Genomic DNA, 22,925 nt, shown 5'->3' with positions numbered 1-22,925 from the left:
TCGCTGAAATCATGTGTAATTTAATGCTTATTTATGTATATAATAAAAATAAGGTTTTTAACACAAGCAAAATTTTCAATGTATTAGATAAATGACATATTATCCCCTAAAAATAGCTGATATGGGTGGCCAAAAAGTCTTGTCGTTTTTATGATAAAATTCATAGCACCATTGATGAAAGATTCATATTATTGTAATAACAAAGCATGATCCGTATGGAACGCAAAAGGCGGATATAACAATATAGCTGTGAAACGCAAGCTATCCATAAAAGGAGGCTCCATGTTACGTGAGAGCCGCGTATCTGAAAATAATACTGTTTGGAAACGAGGCATGGTTGAGACGCCATGACGCAGCGTGACACGCACCCGGAAGTGTCCGGGAATATCCCAAATACGAGATCTAGCTGAGACGCGATGACGCGGAGAGCCACGCACCCGGAAGTGCGAAAACGAGGCTCGGCTAAGACGCCAGAGCGCCTGCGCACCAAGTAGCGGGCGCTACAAAAAGGCAGGACGGCACTGAGCCATTCATACCTCCTGAGGAAGCCGCTGAGACTAAATAGGGCGGAGAAACGCGTAGAGGGAATAACGGGGACTTTTCTGCTTGGCAGCTATCGACAGAACCGGTGGACCTTCTTTGACAAGATCGCATATATTTGGAAAGCACCAGCGGTCGGAGAGTGATACCGGGGTCTGACAGCCCTCCCCCCACCCTGCGTCTGGAACGCTATAAGTATTACATTCATTTTACCATGTGCACATAGGTGGGACTGGACTGTATTTACTATCAAGTTACTAACCATCTAACAAAGTTATATGTGATCACTGAAGAGAACTGAATCCTCTAAATATCTATGCATGCATGCAACTAATAACGATATACTAACCAGCTGAAGGGGACTTCAGATCTTTTGTGTCATTTATCATATTACTGGTAGCTGCTAATATTGTTTATGTTTATTTTTAGTCATATATTTTTAAATTTCTATGTTTATATTTTAATAAATTAGGAAGTGATTTTGCACAGCGCTGTCTCCATCTTTTATTTGTATTTGACACCATATATCACAATGCAGAAAATTGAGTATGTACCGTATGCAAAATGTGTGTAATAATGTAAAAATAACCCTGTGATCTCAGTAATCGAACCAACATATAAAATAGAAATTACCTAGTTAATAAAGAATTCCAAAGCATTCCAAATAATGGATATTTGGATATATGTTCATAAAGTGTTGAATAAGCCACATAAAACTGCAAATAAACGCTTCAAGTCTCAAAAATAAGGGCCGGGAATAGGTACAAGGATAAACTGAATCACACTCCCCCCCCCCCCCCCCCCCCCAAAAAAAAAAGAAAAAAAAGAAAGCTGTTGTAAGAAACACCTGTGTTTGCATGTGTCTAGTCTGAATGTCTGTTAGCTCGGTACTTATGTATTATCTGGGCTCCCATGTCAAATGCACCCCATTTTTTCATACCCATACTATCCAACTACGCATGGAGATGATTTTATATAGTGTGGCGAGCGCAGCGAGCCACCGTGCCTGAAGCGTGGCGAGCGGACGCGGTCTCACAAGAAAAAAGGGAGCCCAGATATTACATAAGTACCGTTAGCTCTAATATATTACTTTGAAAATGTTGACTGTGGGATTATATGAATTATACCCCTTAATTAATGGACAGTACTAACTATGTCCCTAAGTGTGACTAAAAACTGCTGTTAAGACATATAATATTGGTTCTTGTGTATTATCATGGCGCCCAGTTTTCTTACGTGCGTTAACTTAGTGAAATCGCATCGCATTACATTATAGTAGCATGCAATGCAATGCAATTTTACCCTTCCTGCTCCATGTCATTCTCGTCCCCTGTCAGATCTTGTCATAAATTCACCCTGAAGTGATTTTCTGTGGTGAGAATGCGATATACAGATGGGTCTTGTCCCATCTTTGCAGGGGATGGCGCTGGCGTCGCCAGCCGCCATCCCCCGCCAGCGCCATGGCGACGGTGAGAAGCGGACGCGCGCGCACGAGAGGCGCGCGCGTCCCCTTCCGACGGCGCTTCGATGCGTTCCCCCGGGTCCCCGCCGGCTTGCCGGCGGTAACCCGGGGTCCCCGCCGCCTGCCCGCACCCCCCACTAACCCCCCTAGCCCTGTCCGTCTCCCTGAGGCGGAGACGGACAGGGTTTCCGTCGCGCTAGCGCCGGAGACTGAGACGCGCGTGCGCGTGAGACGCACGCGCGTCTCAGTCTCCTCGCTGGCGAGGCTGCTGGCGGGTCGCCAGCGCGTACGTTCTGGCGACCCGCCAGCAAGGATGGCAAAAGACCCATCTGTATGTATGCATACATTAAATTGCCTTTTTGAATGAGACTGGACTCTGTTAAAAGGTAAATACCCCTCCAGGATGGAGGGAATGGACTATCCCAGCCAAACTGTGCTTTTTGCATTTTGTTAAATAAAGTTGCAGGACAGAGAAAGAAACTAGGAAGTTGCTGAGCATGTGGAGAGCAGAGAACAGTGGGGAAATATTGGAACAGCAGGTTATACTGGGATCTCATGTAAGTTTGTGTAAATGGATACATTATGAAGCTAGGCAAACAGAATTCATCTTCAAGTGCCCTCTCCCAAATCTAACCAGCCACACCAAGAAAGACTGTCATGTTGATAGACTGTATTGAATAACTCCAGAATTGCTCAGTGGCAGAGGATGGAAGTATCATTGGCCCATGTTGTTACAACTTATAGGAGGCAGCTGAGTTAACCAATATCCTACTGTATTGGTTTGTTTTTAATCTCTTAAAGTCGGATTCTCTTAAACAAATGACTGCTGCAGGAAAGACATTTAATATCTCACTAATTATGGCCAAAACCCAGTGGATTACAAATATTCAGTACAAGTTTATAGTCCAAAGCAGGAACTGACCCTTTGAGATCTCTGTGATAGGCTCTAGACTTTTAAGGGGTGATTGAAATTTCCTCTCCAAGGATTCTATAAAGACTAATAGTGATATCATCCAGGTACAACCAGTGCACTATACAATATGTATTATTGCGCAATAATAATTCTCTGTTTATTCTTATGCATGCAATGACATTTCTCTGGTTATCTTTGTCTATGAAATAATAATTATCTGTGTTGTTTTGATTTATGTGAATATGATGCCCAAGGTTATATTCAATTGAGAATACCTCCTTGACAGTAGTGCAGTTAACATTAGCAAGAAGTGAACGGCATTGATTATTTGTTTAACCCGTGTTTTGTAAGAAAAGGGGACATAGCGATCCCTGTGATCGTAGTTAGATAGTGGATGTGATACATTATTCAACTGTTATTGTGTATTAATTACTGATATTTAAACAATTGGTTGTTTAGCATGGTGGAAATAAAGTGTTAACCCTTTTGAGCAATATCCAGTTTCCCGCCTTCAATTCTTCCCCAAGAAGAAGAAGCAGCAGCCTCCAAGTGGCAACACCGGTAAGAGAGCACAACTAACGTACACCTGTGGTTATCACATTTGGCATCTGACGAACAGGATACGTACACTAAAAGCTGAGAAAACCCAACCCAGCATCATTCAAGATGTCGCAAGAGGAAGCTCAAGTAAACCCGCAAGCCATACGGGGCACGGACCAAAGAGATACAGCTGGAGGAGGTAGCTCCAATGCACAGATACCGGCGATGATTAACATGCCATACTACTTTGGAGCACTGTGGCTCCTCACCTATGCTGGAGAGAACAGATCGTCAGAATTCAGCGGATTCCGCAACTTCAGGGATCAGATGGAGATCCTGTTTAATATACACGGACTGAACGAAATGCAGAAGGTTGAAATTCTAATGGCGCAGTTGAAAGGGTTCGCCAAGAGGGAAGTAAAGTCGTGGCCGGCAGATCAGAAAGTATCAGCGACAGCGATATTGAACAAATTGGCAACAATCTTCGATGCTAAGACGCTATCATAACTGAAGATGCAATTTTATGCTCGGAAACAACAACCGCATGAAATGTTACGAGAATTCGCTGTCGAATTGCAAGAGGCACTACAAGCCATCAAGGAGTCCGCCCCTACTGAAGCGATAGAAGAGAATGAGATGCTTATGAACCAGTTCCTGGATGGGATATATGATGAAAACACAAAGGGTCAACTGAAGATGCTACATCGACAGGAAGCACCCATCGGCTTTGCCAAGTTTAAAGAAGTGGCAATCAAGGTTTTTGGGGACAAGCCTAGAAAAGGGAAAGTGGCTATGAATTCTGAAGTAGCTGTTCGGCAGCAAAAGGCACCGCTGCAAAGGACCCGATTGCAGAAATGAAAGAACAGATCGCTTACTTGACCCAAGGGATGACCGACCTCTGCCGAGAACTGAGAGCCCTGAAAGAAACACCTTCCCAACAGAGATCATGGAGGACGGAAAGAGAACCCCAGTACAGTAATGACGGGAGGAATATTCAGTGGAACTCTCGTCGCTTCCCATCAGATCGGTTTGACGAACAGGGAAGGCCAATATGCAGGCAATGCCAGAAAAGCGGGCACATTGAGAGAGACTGTTGACAACCCAAACATTTAAACGAAGAACTCCCGAGGTCCAGGACCAACCGTCGGGAGAACCTTCAGCAATAGATCCTTCACCCCAAGAATGGCTACCAAAGTATGTCCGGCAATGCCCTGTGATCGAGATTGAAATCAACGGAGTCACCATACCAGCCTTGTTAGATACTGTATCCCAGGTCACCACTGTTCAATGGGTTGAATTTGCTAAGCACTGGAAAAAAAAAGAAATCCTGGCACTGCCGCCGGCGGGGCTGAACCTGTTAGCCAGCAATGGGCAGAATATTGACTGCTGTGGATATTGGGAGGCCAGGATCAAAATAGGACATTGCCAACTGCCCAAACATGGGTGTCTGATTACAACCTTCGAAGATAAATGGCTACCGCCCGTAATAATTGGAATGAACGTCCTAAGAAATTGCCCTGAAGAACTAATCTCGACGCTGACACAAGAACTGTTCAACGACCTCAGACTGTGAGACGAATCATGCAATACACCATCTATGACCGGAGAAGCCAGGCGGGGAAGAGAGTGCTGGCTACACAGGTACCATCAAGTGGTTTAATGTCCGGAAGAGGTATGGCTTCATCAACAAGAATGACACAAAAGATGATGTCTTTGTCCATCAGACGGCCATAAAGAGAAACAACCCCAGGAAGTTGCTGCACATTGTTGGAAATGGCGAGATGGTGGAATTTGATGTGGTAGAAGGAGAGAAGGGTGCTGAGGCAGCCAACGTGTCTGGCCCTGGTGGTGTACCAGTTAAAGGAAGCCGGTTTGCTCCCAACAGACGTCGGTTCCACAGAGAGTCCTACCAGCCAGAAGTAGAGGATGCTGCAGAATCTAGTGGAGAACGTATAAGTACGAACCAAGCAAGTGAAAGGGAGAGAGTGGAGGAAGCATTCCCTCAGCAGAGACCCGTCCAGTACAGAAGTCCAAAGCAGCGAATCAGGAGCTTAGCCCCCTCCCCGAGGGGACAGAAGTTATACAGACCGACGGGGTGAACAAACACGAGCATCGGCTTGAACTGGCCGAGAAAGTAGTGGAAGAAAGGATGGAGACAGCCCACCACCGACAAGAGACAAGCTATGGCCAGGACGCGAATGCCGCATTGTTCCGAGTGGGAGACCGAGTTTGGAAGATGGATGACCAATGGAGTAACGAGTTAGATCCCTTCTGGGAATCTGTACCCTACGTGATTGTCCACCTGCCGGCTACAGACACTGGGGTGTATGGGATAAGAAGAGACGGAGATGACCACCAAGTTCTCAAGATGGTACACAGAAACCAACTCGAGCTTTGCCGGTTCAGAATGAGTCTGGGAGTTGGGGTATGAGACAGTACAGAAGAAGACGCAATACCACAATTCATCTACCATATTCTGCAAGGCCCAGCATACTTCCAACGCATTGAGGGAGTACTCCAACAGCACGGTATGAAGTTGCCACAGAGAAGAGGAGAGGCCGAGGAACGTGGCCCACTCCTCCACAAAGAGGGTGTAGAACAGGTGTCCGGCAGACCTGTCCAGAGTATCAGAGGGTTCAAACCCCTCCGACTCAAAGAATAATTGTAATGTTTCATGTAAAATTTAAAAGTTACAGTTGAAGATATGTGTTGTAATATCTGTCAGAAATACCGTATTCAAATCTGATTGTGTACATTTTGTATTGATATAAGTGAGAGACATGCAAAGTTGCATGAGGACATGCAAAATTTCAGAAGGGAAGAATGTGATATATGTATGCATACATTAAATTGCCTTTTTGAATGAGACTGGACTCTGTTAAAAGGTAAATACCCCTCCAGGATGGAGGGAATGTACTATCCCAGCCAAACTATGCTTTTTGCATCTTGATAAATAAAGTTGCAGGACAGAGAAAGAAACCAGGAAGTTGCTGAGCATGAGGAGAGCAGAGAACAGTGGGGAAATATTGGAACAGCAGGTTATACTGGGATCTCATGTAAGTTTGTGTAAATGGACACATTATGAAGCTAGGCAAACAGAATTCATCTTCAAGTGCCCTCTCCCAAATCTAACCAGCCACACCAAGAAAGACTGTCATGTTGATAGACTGTATTGAATAACTCCAAAATTTCTCAGTGGCAGAGGATGGAAGTATCATTGGCCCATGTTGTTACAGCTTATAGGAGGCAGCTGAGTTAACCAATATCCTACTGTATTGATTTGTTTTTAATCTCTTAAAGTTGGATCCTCTTGAACAAAAGACTGCTGCAGGAAAGACATTTAATATCTCACTAATTATGGCCAAAACCCAGTGGATTACAAATATTCAGTACAAGTTTATAGTCCAAAGCAGGAACTGACCCTTTGGGATCTCTGTGATAGACTCTAGACTTTTAAGGGGTGATTGAACTTTCCTCTCCAAGGATTCTATAAAGACTAATAGTGATATCATCCAGGTACAACCAGTGCACTATAAAATATGTATTATTGCGCAATAATAATTCTCTGTTTATTCTTATGCATGCAATGACATTTCTCTGGTTATCTTTGTCTATGCAATAATAATTATCTGTGTTGTTTTGATTTATGTGAATATGATGACCAAGGTTATATTCAATTGAGAATACCTCCTTGACAGTAGTGCAGTTAACATTAGCAAGAAGTGAACGGCATTGATTATTTGTTTAACCTGTGTTTTGTAAGAAAAGGGGACGTAGCGATCCCTGTGATCGTAGTTAGATAGCGGATGTGGTACATTATTCAACTGTTATTGTGTATTAATTACTGATATTTAAACAATAGGTTGTTTAGCATGGTGGAAATAAAGTGTTAACCCTTTTGAGCAATATCCAGTTTCCCGCCTTCAATTCTTCACCAAGAAGAAGAAGCAGCAGCCTCCAAGTGGCAACACCGGTAAGAGAGCACAACTAACGTACACCTGTGGTTATCACAACAAGAAGTGTGCCTTAGAGATTGTGGTTTTCCTGTGAATTTCTTTGGATTTTTACTGTGATATCCATTGATAACTTAAGATGGCTGCATCAATGAGCCTATTTACGCTCCCCAGACAGAGGAGGACGCTGTCCAATTTTTTCAGGAGCATCACCTGCTGCCAGTGACGGCTACCTGCTTGTCCATCAAGGAGTGTATGTGGCGGTGTCATATAAAAGCTTGCCGGCAAAAGGTATGCTTATGAGCGGCCCATTTCTTCCCGGGGTGCTGTTTATCATTCCTGACTCTTTTGAGGTTCATTTATTCCTGGGCAGAGGAGCTGACCTCAATAGAGTATTGCCAGCATGAGCTCCAACTGTCTAATAAGACTGTGGTTCTGTACAACGCATGGATGCGGAAGGCCTCTACCATGGACTTGATGGCACAGCTGCAGTGCCGTATTGGTGGACCGGGCCAGATCGTCGAGGTCGACGAAAGTCTTTTCATTAAAAGGAAAAGCAATGTCGGCAACTTTTACCACAGAAATGGGTATTTGGAGGCATCTCACATGAAACTGGGCATTGCTTCATCACAGTTGTGGAAAAACGTGACGCCAGCACTCTTATGGCCACCATTAATGCTAACATCGAGCCTGGAACAAGCATTTACAGTGATTGTTGGCAGGCATGTGAACCACAAATATAACTTTGTCGACCCCGAAACTGGTGTGCACACACAAACTATTGAACGCCTTTGGGGATCCGCAAAATGGCGGAAAAAGCGGCAACAGGGAACAGCACGCCATTATTTGGAGTCCTATTTGCAGGAATTTATATGGCGGAAATGTGTGGCTGCAGATAAGCCATTTGAACGCATACTACATGCCCTGATGCTGCTCCCAAGGCAGATTGACTGTTCTTTTATATTTTTTAGAAATTATTGTCGTTATTACTAGTGTTTTCATTCATGACTGATCTTATTGTAAGCTGACTCCTATCATTGTCATTTATGTTTTTGATTATTGTCATTATTGATTTTAATATGCTATTTGATCATTAATTATTAACTAAATTATACCAGTTATTCGTTAACACATGTTGTCATTGCTGTGTCAGAAGTATGATATTGCTGGTGTGTATGTGTCCAGAAAAGACCCCCATTAGCCACGTCATCCCGAAGAGTGGCGAGCGGCGGCGGAACGCATCCTCTGACCTTTTCATACCCCCACTATCCAAGTCAGTGTGGAGTTGATTTTATATAGTGTGGCGAGCCTGAAGCGTGGCGAGCGTATGCAGATTACTTTACATGTATCCTCGCGGGGCTCGTTTCGGGCTCGCCATACTATATAAAGTCAACTTCACGCCGATGTGGATATTGGGGGTATGAAAAAGTCCAAGGACGCGTTCCTGCGCCCCTCGCTGGGCTCACTGCGCTCACCACTCTTTGGGTTGGTGTGCATACTGTGGGTGACGCAAAACAATGCCATAGCTGATATCATAGTATGCACCCACCACATCTCATCACATGGGTGCTTGTACAATACAATATCACATCGCATCGCATCGCATTTGGTGCCATGCCATCCCATGCGATTTTTCATTGTATAAGCACTCCTGTGCAATTAATATGGACGTCGCACGCATCGCACAGTACTATACACGGTATGTGATGTGATTTTCCTACGCAGAATAGCCCACTAAGCTATTTGCTTAGTGGGCGCAGTGATAATGCACAAGTACCAAAATATTTATATGTGAGATATAACCGCTGTTACGATACACATATTTATATGTGAAATACAATCATAAATGATACCCACGCTATAATCACTTTCAATGTGAAGTCCCATAATAATGAAGGCAGATCGCTAATCCATGATTAGAGTCCCATTTTCAGAAATTACGGGTATAGCAATTTAAGAGGGATCCAAATACCACAAATCCTAATCACATTGTTGCATACCTGGCCATTTAGATATATGAAAAATGTAATTAAATAAATAAACTGACCAGAAAAGGGCACCAAAGACCTGTCTTACACCAATAGTTGGTAGTACACTACTCACTGAGACATATATCTCTGAGATGAATACTGGATCCCTACCTGCCAATTTAATTCATATCTGAACAGAATGGAGATTATACTCACATAAGTGGATAGTTTATAGCATTCAATTTAGTCACCAACCCAATCAAATATTGTGTCAACATATTTAGCTATACTTTACAGACATTTTTTCAGATAGACACCTGTGTAATTTTAACACACTAATTTCTTTCTTTGAGCACATTTTATGTGTATACATTTGGCCTGTTCTGGGTGGCCCCTCGCATACTAGAGAAGGCAACTGATATGCAAAAAAAGGGGGTAAGATTGATTACCATGCACTAGCTGCCCAGATGGTCAATGGAAAAAATGAAGCACCACTTCATACAATACATACAATACCATCCAAATAACCACTGACTCTCCTGGGCGCTTCTTAACAAAATGAAAGCTTGTCCTCAGAAATTTCTCTTCCAGGGTTTGACACTCAAAGACATTTGGAAAAATAGATACAATAGTGTAATATTGCAACTTTTTTAGGTATGAGGTCAAGGGATGAAATAATCGATGACTCGTACCAGAGGAAAAGGTCTACATATGCGTAGACAAATTCACTTATGGTAGAGACATTCCAGTTACCACTAGATTCTACGTATACAAAAAAATTTACATAAAATATCGTAATGCTATTTGATAAAATAAATGCCTTGAAAAAATATCTCTGAATACCCTTCCCCTCCATACCACACCACAAATTCCTTGTATGATCACCTCATCTTGCCCGCTTTACTAGGAAGTTGGCGGGATCCAGATGATCTTCCCTCAGTGTGGGAAAGTAGGCAAGTTTTAAAATAAACAAATCTTTAAAAAAGTAATTAGTGTATTATTGTGCAGATAATTTTGTAGGTGGAGCTACATTACAATGCTGAGTGCTAGATATATTTTATCTAGAAATTCTCCACCTTTCTGAATCTCTGCTGAAATAGACCAAACAATAGAAATGCAGGATTTCTTGCTGTGTAAACTTTAAAACATGTCTCCCATTATTTGAAATGAAATGGGAGACAAAATGAAGTCTGAAATTTGTGACATGATGTTTTATTTGTAAATTGGATATTGCATATTTAATAGGACATGTAAATAGATTCAAAATACACAGTTCAAGACCCAAAATGGTATTGTACAAAGTTTTGTTGCTTCCAGCTTCCAGTAAGGAGGTACAGTTCTATGTTAATACATGCTACTCTTAAACTAATGTATTCCAAGGTTGCCTTCTAATTTGCTTTGTCTTTTTAATGCTTTTCAGGAAAAATAGTGATGCTACACTGGAGTCCTTTCAACTTGATCAAAATATTTCATCGGTTGGATTATCTTCTTTAGATAAATATCTATTGGTAAGGGCTAGACTTTGGTGTATATTCAAGACCACCTGTGACGACAAGCAGTGCTGATTGCTCGCCATCACAGCTCGTGGGTCAGTTTTTAACTGACCCCCCCTCCACCGGCCATTTCCACCTCACTGGTTTTTATTTTAAATGGCAAGGCTCATGGCTAAATGCAGTGGGCTCCCTGCATTAGCCACGAACCACGCCGTTCAGGGGAATCTTCGCCATCCTCTGACAGCAAGGATTCCCCCGGAACATTGAATAGGGCAAGAGGCCGACACGGGTGTTAAACGTTGAGGATGGCTTGTTTTCGGTGAACCTCGCAGATATATACGTGATATTAAATCTAGGGTATGGATAAACAACCGGCACTGGATTAAATGCAAAAAAATATTATTTAATTGATGTATAATCAAACATCATAATTTAGCTCCAAAGTAAGTGGCTAAAATGCAGCAAACACCATATCAACAATAATACATTACGGCTGGGCCTGTCCCATATTATCCTTACCGGCCGTTTTGATATAGCCGCAAACAGTTGTTCAATATGTTGTTGGAATTTGTTAACCATCTTAATTTGTTACCAGGGTCTATCAGATTCACATGTACCCATAGTCCCAACACTATCAACTATCTTGACGTAAATGTGAGAATAAGGGCCTTATTCTAGTTCACTCTTAGAGGCAAATTCCTTCTTAGCTGGACAAAACCATGTGCACTGCAGGTGGGGCAGATGTGACATGTGCAGTGAGATTTAGCTTTGGGTGAGTTCTTTTGTCTCTGCAGGGTAAATACTGACTGCTTTATTTTTACACTGCAATATAGATCTCACTTTGAAAAAGAAAAATCCCACTCAAATCTAATTCTCACTGCACAAGTTACATCTGCCTCCCAGCAGTGCACATGGTTTTGTCCAGCTAAGAAGGAATTCGCCTCTAAGAGTGAACTAGAATAAGGCCCTATGTAACCAAAAGCTGTCCACAGTTATGTACAAAAAAATTATGGATAGAAACACTTTACTTCAGGCTACCAGTTTTAACCCTCAACCACTGCCATTCTCCCAATTGTTAAGAGCAGTACGCATTACTTCCAATCCAAACCAGGTACAAGAAACCTTGGACACAATTGGCAGGAGTTTTATTGAAAGGGGATATGTTGCCAGAGAGATTAGAGAAGCCAAGAATAAGTGCCTCAGACTCTAACGGGATGAGTTGTTGATACCTAAACACAGGTTAAAATCAAATGAGAGACGTGTGTTTTCCAGTACATATTCTATCTCTTCAAAAGGTATAAGGGAGTCTGTGTTACGACACTGGCATATCTTGCAATCAGACCCAGTGTTGGGTCAAGTGTGCTCAAAAAATCTGCTGTTTTATATAAACGGAGCCGGAATTTGAAACAGCGTATTGTCATCACGCATATTAGTCCCAGACCTGAAATGGCCAGAATTTGGCTAAGTCAATCGACAGGCTCCTTTCTTTGTATGGGATGTGGAAATTGTAAACATCTAATAGTGGCTAGCAGCTTTATATGCCCTATCTCTGGCAAAATATACCATCTTAAACAAAGTATTAACTGTGAAACTAATTTTGTGGTATACATGGTACAATGTCCATGTATACCACAATGTATACATTGGAAAGATAATACGTATGCTCAAAGAGAGAGTTGCTATGCACAGGTCGTCCATCAAAAAAGCATTGGTAAAAATAGAGGTTAATACACCCCCAGTGGCTAGACACTATGTGAACTGTGGTCATACCATTAAAGATTTCAAATTCATGCCCCTTGAATATGTGCCACCACTTAAACGAGGCAGCGACAGACATAAGCAACTCTTGAGACGTGAATGCTTTTGGATTCATGAATTTAACACACTCAATCCAAATGGCCTCTATGGCATAATTTTTTTGAGATAGTGTATGGGCTATGTGTGCTGTGGCCCCATTGATGATTTCCATTCTGCCACAGATGCACGTGAAGGAAGTCTCTGACAGTTGTGAGTGGCAAACAGTGGAAGATAGTGAAACTGCTATGTTAATTCCCTTAGCAACACCAGTTGCATGTAAAGGTCCAGTGTGGAAGATACAATGGTAATGCTTGAGATATTTTATTGCTGTACCATGAGATAATGCACAGATATACCTTGGGAGATGACACATAGAGGTCAAAGCAAAATCCTTTCTGCAGCTCAGGGGAACATGTCTGCTACACATGAGAGACACAGGAACTGGAAGTGAGCTCACAGAAGAGGAGGAGTAACATGACACATATATATGGTAATTAAATCCATAGATAAACTTCTAGAGGTTAATATAACATTGGCCAGTAGATAGCAGCAAAGGATAACAAATACATAAGAACAGTAAATCCTATAACATCGATACAAAATGTTGGATTCATCTTTAAAACCCTAACAAGGGCAGCACACTCCCTGTCTGAAATCCTAGGATTTCACTTTACCATTTGACATTATGGATTAATGTCCATGAGATAATCAACAAAGGTACCGACCTGAAAGACAAAATACACAAATGCAAAACACAACAATACTGGAACATGTAGATGGAGAAGTCCAATAGACAAATCTTTCAAGCATGCATCCAGTGATGAAACAAATGAAACAAAGTTCTTGAAGGTTCCTTTAAGCCTGACAGGCAAATTACTTGGTAAAAGCAAGACAACCTCAGATATAGTCTGTAGAGAAGAAGAAAAGGATTTGCGCTATGGATGCACACCTAAAAAAGAGGTGAATTTAAAAGTAAATACTTTATTGAGTTTTCTTTTAAAAGATAAGGTGGAGTTGGATCCGTGTTCTTTTAATCTATAGGTTCACGGATGCTATCCCTCCTTATGGGTTGTGAAATTGTTTAAGAGGTTTAAGATTTTGAGACACACATTGGACAAACATACATATAGTGTGAAGTGCCACTGCACTTATAAAGAATAGGAAAGGTGTGTTTATAGATTAAAAAATAGGCCTTTGGTCTAAGTCTGTTACAGTAGATCATTGTTTGCCACACAGTATCAATCTGCCTCTATTTTTCTATGATTTAGAGTAATATACTGTTTCTAATTGGTGGCATGTAGCTCACAGGAGTATCTATTGTATTATTTATACATTTAGATACTTTTCCATTAAATTTCTTGTTGCTGTTTATTTTGTAACAATGTTTACAAAGTGTACAGTTTTTATGGGCATTCAGAAAATATATATATGCAGGATCTCTCTGTTAATGGAGATCACTCACGGTGTGGTTGTTAAGTTTTAATTAGGTTGTTATATATTTTATGCTGTGTTTATTGCACTGGTTTTGTTACCACTGTCTTATATTCCTGCAGGTTATCTCAAGGATTTTATGCTGCTTTGCAATAAGTTGAAAGGGATAATCCTTATGTAGTATTAGTAATTTGTCCTCTGACTTCTTGTGGCCAAAAAACACAGTTTCACTAGCATATATGTTATACCCTTTTATTGCATTAGACTCTATCTGGGTTATGGCTGATTGCTCTCCTCTAGATAGGGTTAATAGTTATTCCCAATGGGGGTTTCTCCTTCCCTTGGGAGGGTATTAAACACCGTTTGGGTAACACTTTATTGGAATTTTCTGTGGGTGCTGTTATTTATACTGTAGGAATGGTCCCATGTAAATTTTAATTAGGTTTGTTACATATGATTTATGCTGTTATTGCTTTGCAGGTTATCTACTAAATTGTACTGATTTTTATCTCTGCAGGCTATCTCACTTATTCTGGTCACGCAACACAATCTGGGAGATCAGCATATGATTTTCATGCTGGCTTCCGATATATATTAAGAAAGGTGGTTTTATTTATGGTAATCTGCTGACCTCCTGTGGCCAGTGAGCAGATTTGCATCTATATGTATATTTTTAACCATTCATAACATGGTCTCTATCTTTTGCAAGTTAGTCTAGATAGAATTAATTGCTGTTCATAGTAAAGGGATTACTGCTTCCCTTGGGAAGGTATATCTCAGTTGTGAACCGTTGACCCTTAAAATTTTTACATATGAGCTATTACAGTTTATATAATACACATCAGGTTATAGTAACAGTATTTTACTTAGAACAAAGGCCTATTGTTCCTGCCGACACGTGTTTCACAACATGCTTTATCAAGGCACAAGCCGATTATCTTTGCATTAGAGTATTTATTGAATCCCATCTGCCAATCATTTGGCTGTTTGGGATCACATGGTCTGCTTTAGCCTATTAAGTCCGCTTCTATATGCCCTGCTTTCTGAAGCTCCTTCCGCCAGTCTCTCTGCGTTTGGAGCATGTGACCGGCGTCTGACATCATTCCGCCGGTCACATGACCTCTTTGGACCAATCGCGGCTTTTCTTTGCCGCATCTCGGAAGTGTCCGGCTGTACTTCGGAGCCCCGGACTCTGTATTTTTTAAATCGCCGTTTTATTTGTTGCTATTTTATATATATTGAGATGTTTTTAAAACTGCGTTTTTGGTATAGTGTAATCACGCTTGGTAATTAATCTTTTGGCTTCAGTATTAATTACAAAGCGTGATTACTATTAACAGAATAACTATTAACCCTATCTAGAGGAGAGCAATCAGCCATAACCCAGATAGAGTCTAATGCAATAAAAGGGTATAACATATATGCTAGTGAAACTGTGTTTTTTGGCCACAAGAAGTCAGCGGACAAATTACTAATACTACATAAGGATTATCCCTTTCAAATTATTGCAAAGCAGCATAAAATCCTTGAGATAACCTGCAGAAATATAAGACAATGGTAACAAAACCAGTGCAATAAACACAGCATAAAATATATAACAACCTAATTAAAACTTAACAACCACACCGTGAGTGATCTCCATAACCAGAGAGATCCTGCATATATATATTTTCTGAATGCCCATAAAAATTGTACACTTTGTAAAAATTGTTACAAAATAAACAGCAACAAGAAATTTAATGGAAAAGTATCTAAATGTATAAATAATACAATAGATACTCCTGTGAGCTATATGCCACCAATTAGAAACAGTATATTACTCTAAATCATAGGGAAATAGAGGCAGATTGATACTGTGTGGCAAACAGTGATCTAACAGACTTAGAACCAAATGCCTATTTTTTAATCGATAAACACACCTTTCCTATTCTTTATAAGTGCAGTGGCACTTCACACTATGGCCCTTATTCAGATCTGATCGCAGTACAAAATTGTTCTCAATATGTGCAAAACTTTGTGCACTGCAGGTGGGGCAGATGTAACATGTACAGAGAGAGTTACATTTGGGTGGGGTGTTTTGAAACTGAAATCTAAATTGCAGTGTAAAAATAATGCAGCCAGTATTTACCCTGCACAGAAACAAAACTCACACAAATCTAACTCTCTCTGCACATGTTACATCTGCCCCACCTGGAGGGCACATGGTTTTGTCCATTTTGAGAACAAATTTGTACTGCGATCAGATCTGAATAAGGGCCCATATGTATGGTTGTCCAATGTGTGTCTCAAAATCTTAAACCTCTTAAACATTTTCACAACCCATAAGGAGGGATAGCATCCGTGAACCTATAGATTAAAAGAACACGGATCCAACTCCCCCTTATCTTTTAAAAGAAAACTCAATAAAGTATTTACTTTTAAATTCACCTCTTTTTTAGGTGTGCATCCATAGCGCAAATCCTTTTCTTCTTCTCTACAGAGTATACCCAACTTGCCAGGATAGCACCCCCGCCACAGAAAATTTCAAAAATAGACGGCCTTAAAAATCCCACAAATCAGTAGGATTCAAATCAATAGTGTGCGTATTACCACTTTCCCTCCCCTTGCATCCCCTATAATACTAACCTCAGATATAGGCCTGATGAAAGATTTGGAGTCACATTGCCTTGAGATGGTCACTCCCACTTTACAAACGTTGCCGTCCTTGCTGGGAAAGACTTTAGAGATGAGTCCCATAGGCCAAGCATTTCTTTCTACTTTCTGGTCCTTCATAAGAACAAGATATCCTACTTGTAGATTCACCTGCTGCCATTTTCTTTGTCCTTGAAGAAGAGTAAGGTATTCCCTTTTCCATCTGCTCCAGAAACAGTTGGTGAGATGTTGAACATGTTTCCACCTCTGCTGATATCGGTTACCAGATGTAAGCTTTTCAGGTGGACTAGGAACAGTTCCAGGTTTTTCAGTGAGAAGAGTTGCTGGATTGAGAATAACAGGGGTCTCTGGATCCGTGGATACAGGAACAAGAGGTCTTGAATTGACAATAGCAGTCACTTCAGACAGAAATGTGGTTAGACTCTCATGGTTAAGCCATGCGATGGTGTGTACAAGATTTAGCCACATGGAGAAGTGTTCAAAGCGATGACAGCCCAAGCCAAACTTCTCTTTGGACATTGTAATAAGGGTACTTATTTCAGGACAAATCTCTGGGTTGTTATCAGGGTCTTGGAGACTGAAGACATCTTGTATGGAAGTTTCTTCAGGCTGGTTCTCCAAGAACTCTGGACCCGTCAACCAAGAAGAATTTTTAAAGACACTATAAGACGCTGGCCTTGTGGCACAATCTACAGGAATTGAGATGGGATGGAACATAGTGCCATTGTTCATGTTTAGAGGATTTCCTGATCCTTTCAATGCGGTTTCTGACATAAACATAGAATCGTTTTGTCTGGTTGCTTATATAACCCAGAACGACCTTGCTTGATCTGTGTAAAACTGAACGTCATCTATGTAATTATCCAACTCATGCTGTAGAAAGTCTGCAATCTCTACAGTTCCACAAAGTTCAAGCCTAGGAATGGTATGTTCAGGCCTAGGAGCTAATTTAGCCTTCCCAAATAGAAATCCAACATGTTTCATTACAAGAGTCTATTACCTTCAAATAGGTGACAGCTGCTATGGCTTCAGTATATGCATCTGAGAATATGTGGATTTCCTTTCTCTGACTTGCGGCAAGAGACGCTAAAGTGTAACATTGTGGTACATGAATCCCATCTAAGGCTTGTAGAGATTCCTTCCAAGACTCCCATCTACGCTGTTTGTCTGTCGGCAGTGGAGCATCCCAGTCCTCAATAGACTCTGAGAGCTGTCTTAACAGAAATTTGCCTTGCATGGATAAGGGTGCTACAAATCCCAGTGGGTCATATAGGCTGTTGACCATTGAGAGGACTCCCCGCTTGGTAAATGGCTTATCTGTACAACTTACTTGAAAGCTGAAGGAATCATGCAACAAGTCCCACTGCAACCCTAAAAAATATATGCTAATGGAAAGATCCCAGAAGCATAGAAAGCAGCGCTTGACAATTGTAAAATAAAACACTTATTTAATTAAAATACAGACAATTCACATAAATCAATGATAGCATAGCAATGTTAAAATAAAGGGGTCTGAGAAAGATGCCGCATCAATATGCGATGGGTCTGGGGACAATATTAGCCACTTAGTCCAGTTATTAATGGAGGAATAGGGGGTATCTCCGGAGGTTTAAAGATGTTTTTTTTATTTAGAGGGGAAAGGGGATTGTGGGAAGGTACCGGTGCACAGGTTACTAACACAATTAGAAATAAATAGAGATACAGATATATATTTCTTCCACAATGTTAACAATGGGGTGCTGTACTTTTGAATATAAATACAATAGCTGGTGGAGGTGCTCCCCTGAGAGTAAACACAGTACTAGAAATAAAGAAGAAAAAAGTACTCTCTGTTTGTGGGGGCACTACTTTTGAAAAATTGTTTAAAACTTAGCTTTTAATATAATTCACAATGTTTTAAGCATAAAATAGGACATACTGAAACACACTCAACATAAAACACATAATTCGTGGATAATATAGTACTGTAATATTGTATCACATATATCCACTTTTCAAAGGCAAGCTTGTCCTCTAAATATACCGTAACAATACTCGACTTTGATTATTTTGGTGGTAACCAATGGCAACAAATACAAAATGTTATTTCTTTCACATAATATAGCAAAAAATGTGAACCATATATATACACTGTCAGGTATTCTCCGGCGCCCATGCCGCTCTCCCTCTCCCTTTATTTTTCCCAGGACACTGTGCTGCGGACACACGCCAGGCAGTCTGTCCGCAACCTGCCTCCCACTCTACCCTGGGATATCCCGGCTCTCTCTGACGTGCCGCTCACTCTCCGCCACTACCACAGGCAAGTGGGGAGCAGTAGCGCACAACCAGGAGAGGGGATTCCCACACTCCATCATCTCTCTCTGTCCCTGAGAATCCCTGTACCCGCCCAAATATCGCTCACCCTCCACCTCTGCTGCTGGCAAGTGGGGAGCAGCAGCATATACAGCCAGCGGCCAGGGATCCTCGCTATCTGTCTCACCATTTCTACACAGGTAGACACTCATCCTGAATGTGGAGCAGGACATTTCTGCGCTGGTATTAACCAACAGAAGTCCTTGCGACCTCTCCTTCAGGACAGCAGTACTATCTCTTCCAGCTAACCCTGAAAATTTCCACGGATCTGTCCAGAAGCAATTTCTTCTGCTCTGGACTAAGCGACACAGATACAGATCCTGGGATTGGAAGAGGGTACTCTTTTACTACTTTTTCACCCCTATCCCTGTATCATATTGATTATTACCCTTAATTAAAGACCAATCAGAAATCATTGTTTGGTCACTGTACTAGAAAAAATATTTTCTATTAATTAAGGTGTGCCGCAGCACGGCAATCATACCGTGATTATCTAAAAAGAGCAGACTGCACTCTTTTTTTTTTTCATATTTTGCACCGCAATTCAGAGCAAATAATGTATAATTGACTTTAAGTGCATTTAATAACTGCTATTGCTTAGCTCACAATTATTTCCACAGTGTTCAGTAACTTCCAGTAAAAGACACAATAAGTAACTGTTTATTGTAACACATATTTTAGAAACTATTCTACACCATTCAGCAAGCCATCTCTGACTTTTGAAACAAAATTACCTTGAATTGAAGGTACCTTGAATTGAATTGAAGAATTGAATATTGCCATCTAATTCTGAAATGCTGAGTTTGTGTGCTACAAAGGATTGCTTGCTTTTTGAAATATAAGGTTACTTAGGGGCTATTCCCCTGATTGTGTTCTCTCTGAGAATAAAAGCTATCTGCATGAAGTTATTAAACAACTGTGGTTTGCAATAGGAATACTTTTGCATGATTACCAACCGATTGCCTGAAGTTATTGAATAATTGCGGTCTGTAAGAAAAATATATTTTCGCATTTTTTGCCATTGGTTACCTCTAAAAATAACCAGAATCTAGTCTTGTTACTTTATACTTAGAGAACAAGCCGGTCTTTGGAAAGTGGATATATATGGTACACATTTTTTGCTATATTATGTGAAAGAAATAACATATTTCCTATTTGTTGCCATTGGTTACCACCAAAATAATCAAAGTCGAGTATTGTTACTGTATATTTAGAGGACAAGCTTGCCTTTGAAAAGTGGATATATGTGATACAATATTACAGTACTATATTATCCACGAATTATGTGTTTTATGTTGAGTGTGTTTCAGTATGTAATATTTTATGCTTAAAACATTGTGAATTATATTAAAAGCTAAGTTTTAAACAATTTTTCAAAAGTAGTGCCCCCACAAACAGAGAGTACTTTTTTCTTCTTTATTTCTAGTTTAAAGATGTTTACCAGGCTGGTCGCCACAAGTTGGATGGATATCCTTAGATGGTAACAATCTAGGTGCAGTGAATATTAAGCAAGCAGCTTTACTGGTTTATTGGCAGTTCCTCTAACAGAGATGAGTCCACCTTTCAAATGAGTACAGTCCTTCTTGATTGTGGAATGGTTTGTAGGCTTGTCCCCAGGGTACTCTCAGATCCAATAAAACACCTAACGCATTTCCCTGCTATAAGTAGCAGCTTTATCAAAGGTGATTCTAATATGTGCATGGTGGCTTTTTATACCTCACCATTCAGGAAGTGCCAATTTCACAATCAAGAGCCAGTGAACCAATTACATCTTTTATAACCATATAGATGAGAGACTGAGTAGAGATCGAGATATACACACTTATAATAATTACAATAGATTAAAATATATTACCTTGTAATCATACTAAATCGCCAGAATAGCATATTTTGTATTTTAGCCGGTACTTCCAGTTACAGAGTTTTTCCCGGTCACGTGACCAGCACTATTGCTGTCACGTGATCGGGTACAGCTGATATACATGTGGAGCACATATATCCGCCTATTGCGGTTCATAGTTAGAAAGTGTGCATCTCCTTCTTAATGTTGAAGCGCACATCTCCCTGCTATTGCGTTCCATTGAACCCGGAAGTCTATGCTCCGTTTTTCCCCTATATCAGGAACTGCATATTTTGACTTAATACATGCGATATACACTCTAAGCATTTGTATATTCTTATGTTGCTGGTAAGGAGAATATATTGTTTTTATTTATTTATTTTTTATTATCTATTTATTTTTTATATATATGTATATTTTATGTAAGATCATGATCACATGACTTGGTTCATTAATAGTTTCAAGGCAGATACCACTGACTGTTGGGGGAGATCCATGTAAAAGCTAATATATATTCAACACATTCCACATTTATATACATATACAGCTGAGCAAACATATTTTATTATTATTTAATCATTTCCAATCACTATATCTGATTATTATTATTATAGATTTAAACAGATTCTTCAATATCAACACACACACACACACACACGACGCATATATATATATATATATATATATATATATATAGAAGAGTACATTTAGTAACAAAGAACTATATTCAAGCTATACTCAAAAACATTCGAAGTTGGGCCCCATGTTACTCATTACAGAGAGTTATTATGGGGGTACTTATGAGAGATAGTTTTAAGCAAATTACACACACACATACATGAACAGATACATTTGATGTCAGGATATATTCAAAACACATTCAAAGATAAGCCCAATATTACTCTTTGCAGAGAGTTATTATGGGGGTACTAATGGAAAATAATCTCAGATCACTGCTGTGATTATATAACTGCATTTAATTCTAAGGATTAATTTAATCCATTAGGGAAGAGAGAGTTAGCCTTAAAAATCTAAAACACTTAGAGTTTTAGGGTTTTGAATCTGTCACCTCCCCTTATTTTGTTTTCTATATGTTCTATCCCTATCAACTTGAGACACTTGGGGTTGCTTTGGTGTACTTCTGAATAATGCCTAGAGACACTATGTAATATGTTGTTATTTAGAATATTTCTTCGATGTTCGCAAAATCGTATTTTAAGGGTGCGGGTAGTGCGACCCACATAACGTAGTGTTCTTTTAAGCAGATCTATAGCTTCCTCTGCTATAGCTAAAGATTTGAGTGCGTCGTCCACGTAGAAGTCTCTTTCAATTAAGTGTTGGGCATTTTTTCCAAACTCTGATATGCCAACAGAGGCAGTCCTATGTAGGCCATATGTAGCGACTGTGGGTGAACGACTGTTACCAAACACATGCACCTTCATGCGGTATTCAATCATTTCTTGGCTGGTATCATTGTCTCGGTGCAATAGAAACCTAAGGTAATTCCTGTGATCTTGTCGTACAATAGAACATTTGTTCAATGTCTGCAGTAATGGCAACTGGCTCCTTTCTGAATCTCATAAGCACTCCTATCAGATTGTTGGTTAGGTTTGGACCAGTGAGGAGAACGTCATTCACAGATACGCCACAATGCTTGGCACTTGAGTCGAATTCCACCCTGATCTGCTTGGGTTTGTGTGGGTGATATACTCCGAAAGAGGGAAGATACCAGCATTCTTCATGCTTTTGCAAGGGTGGACCTTACTCCGCATGGTCATTTTGACCAAGGCCAAAAAGTGATGGTACTTGTTTCCTAGCACGGCCACAACGATCATAATCGCGTTCATCATCGCGTTAAAATCGGGGCCATCGCGGGCATCGCATGCGCAAAAAAATCGGGTGCGATGGGCCAGACGCGATGCCCCATAAAGAACAATGTTAAATGCCTCAATTTACCCGCGATGACCACGATTTCCCATAGG

At 40.6% G+C, this 22,925-nt stretch overlaps 1 protein-coding gene across 2 annotated transcripts in view; it reads left to right on the top strand.

Moving 5' to 3' along the window:
- DNAH7 (dynein axonemal heavy chain 7) overlaps positions 1–22,925 on the top strand; it is a 918,640-nt gene that overhangs the window by 84,590 nt on the left and 811,125 nt on the right. For both annotated transcript variants that reach the window (XM_083153498.1, XM_083153497.1), the window contains one exon: positions 10,799–10,886. In XM_083153498.1, the coding sequence (XP_083009624.1) occupies positions 10,799–10,886 (88 nt within the window). The remainder of the gene's footprint in view (positions 1–10,798; positions 10,887–22,925) is intronic.

Source organism: Crinia signifera, chromosome 7, assembly GCF_055691185.1.
Source record: "Crinia signifera chromosome 7, ASM5569118v1, whole genome shotgun sequence".
Taxonomy (NCBI): domain Eukaryota; kingdom Metazoa; phylum Chordata; class Amphibia; order Anura; family Myobatrachidae; genus Crinia; species Crinia signifera.
Note: the sequence above shows the minus strand (reverse complement) of the source record. Positions and strands in the feature narration are given on the sequence as shown.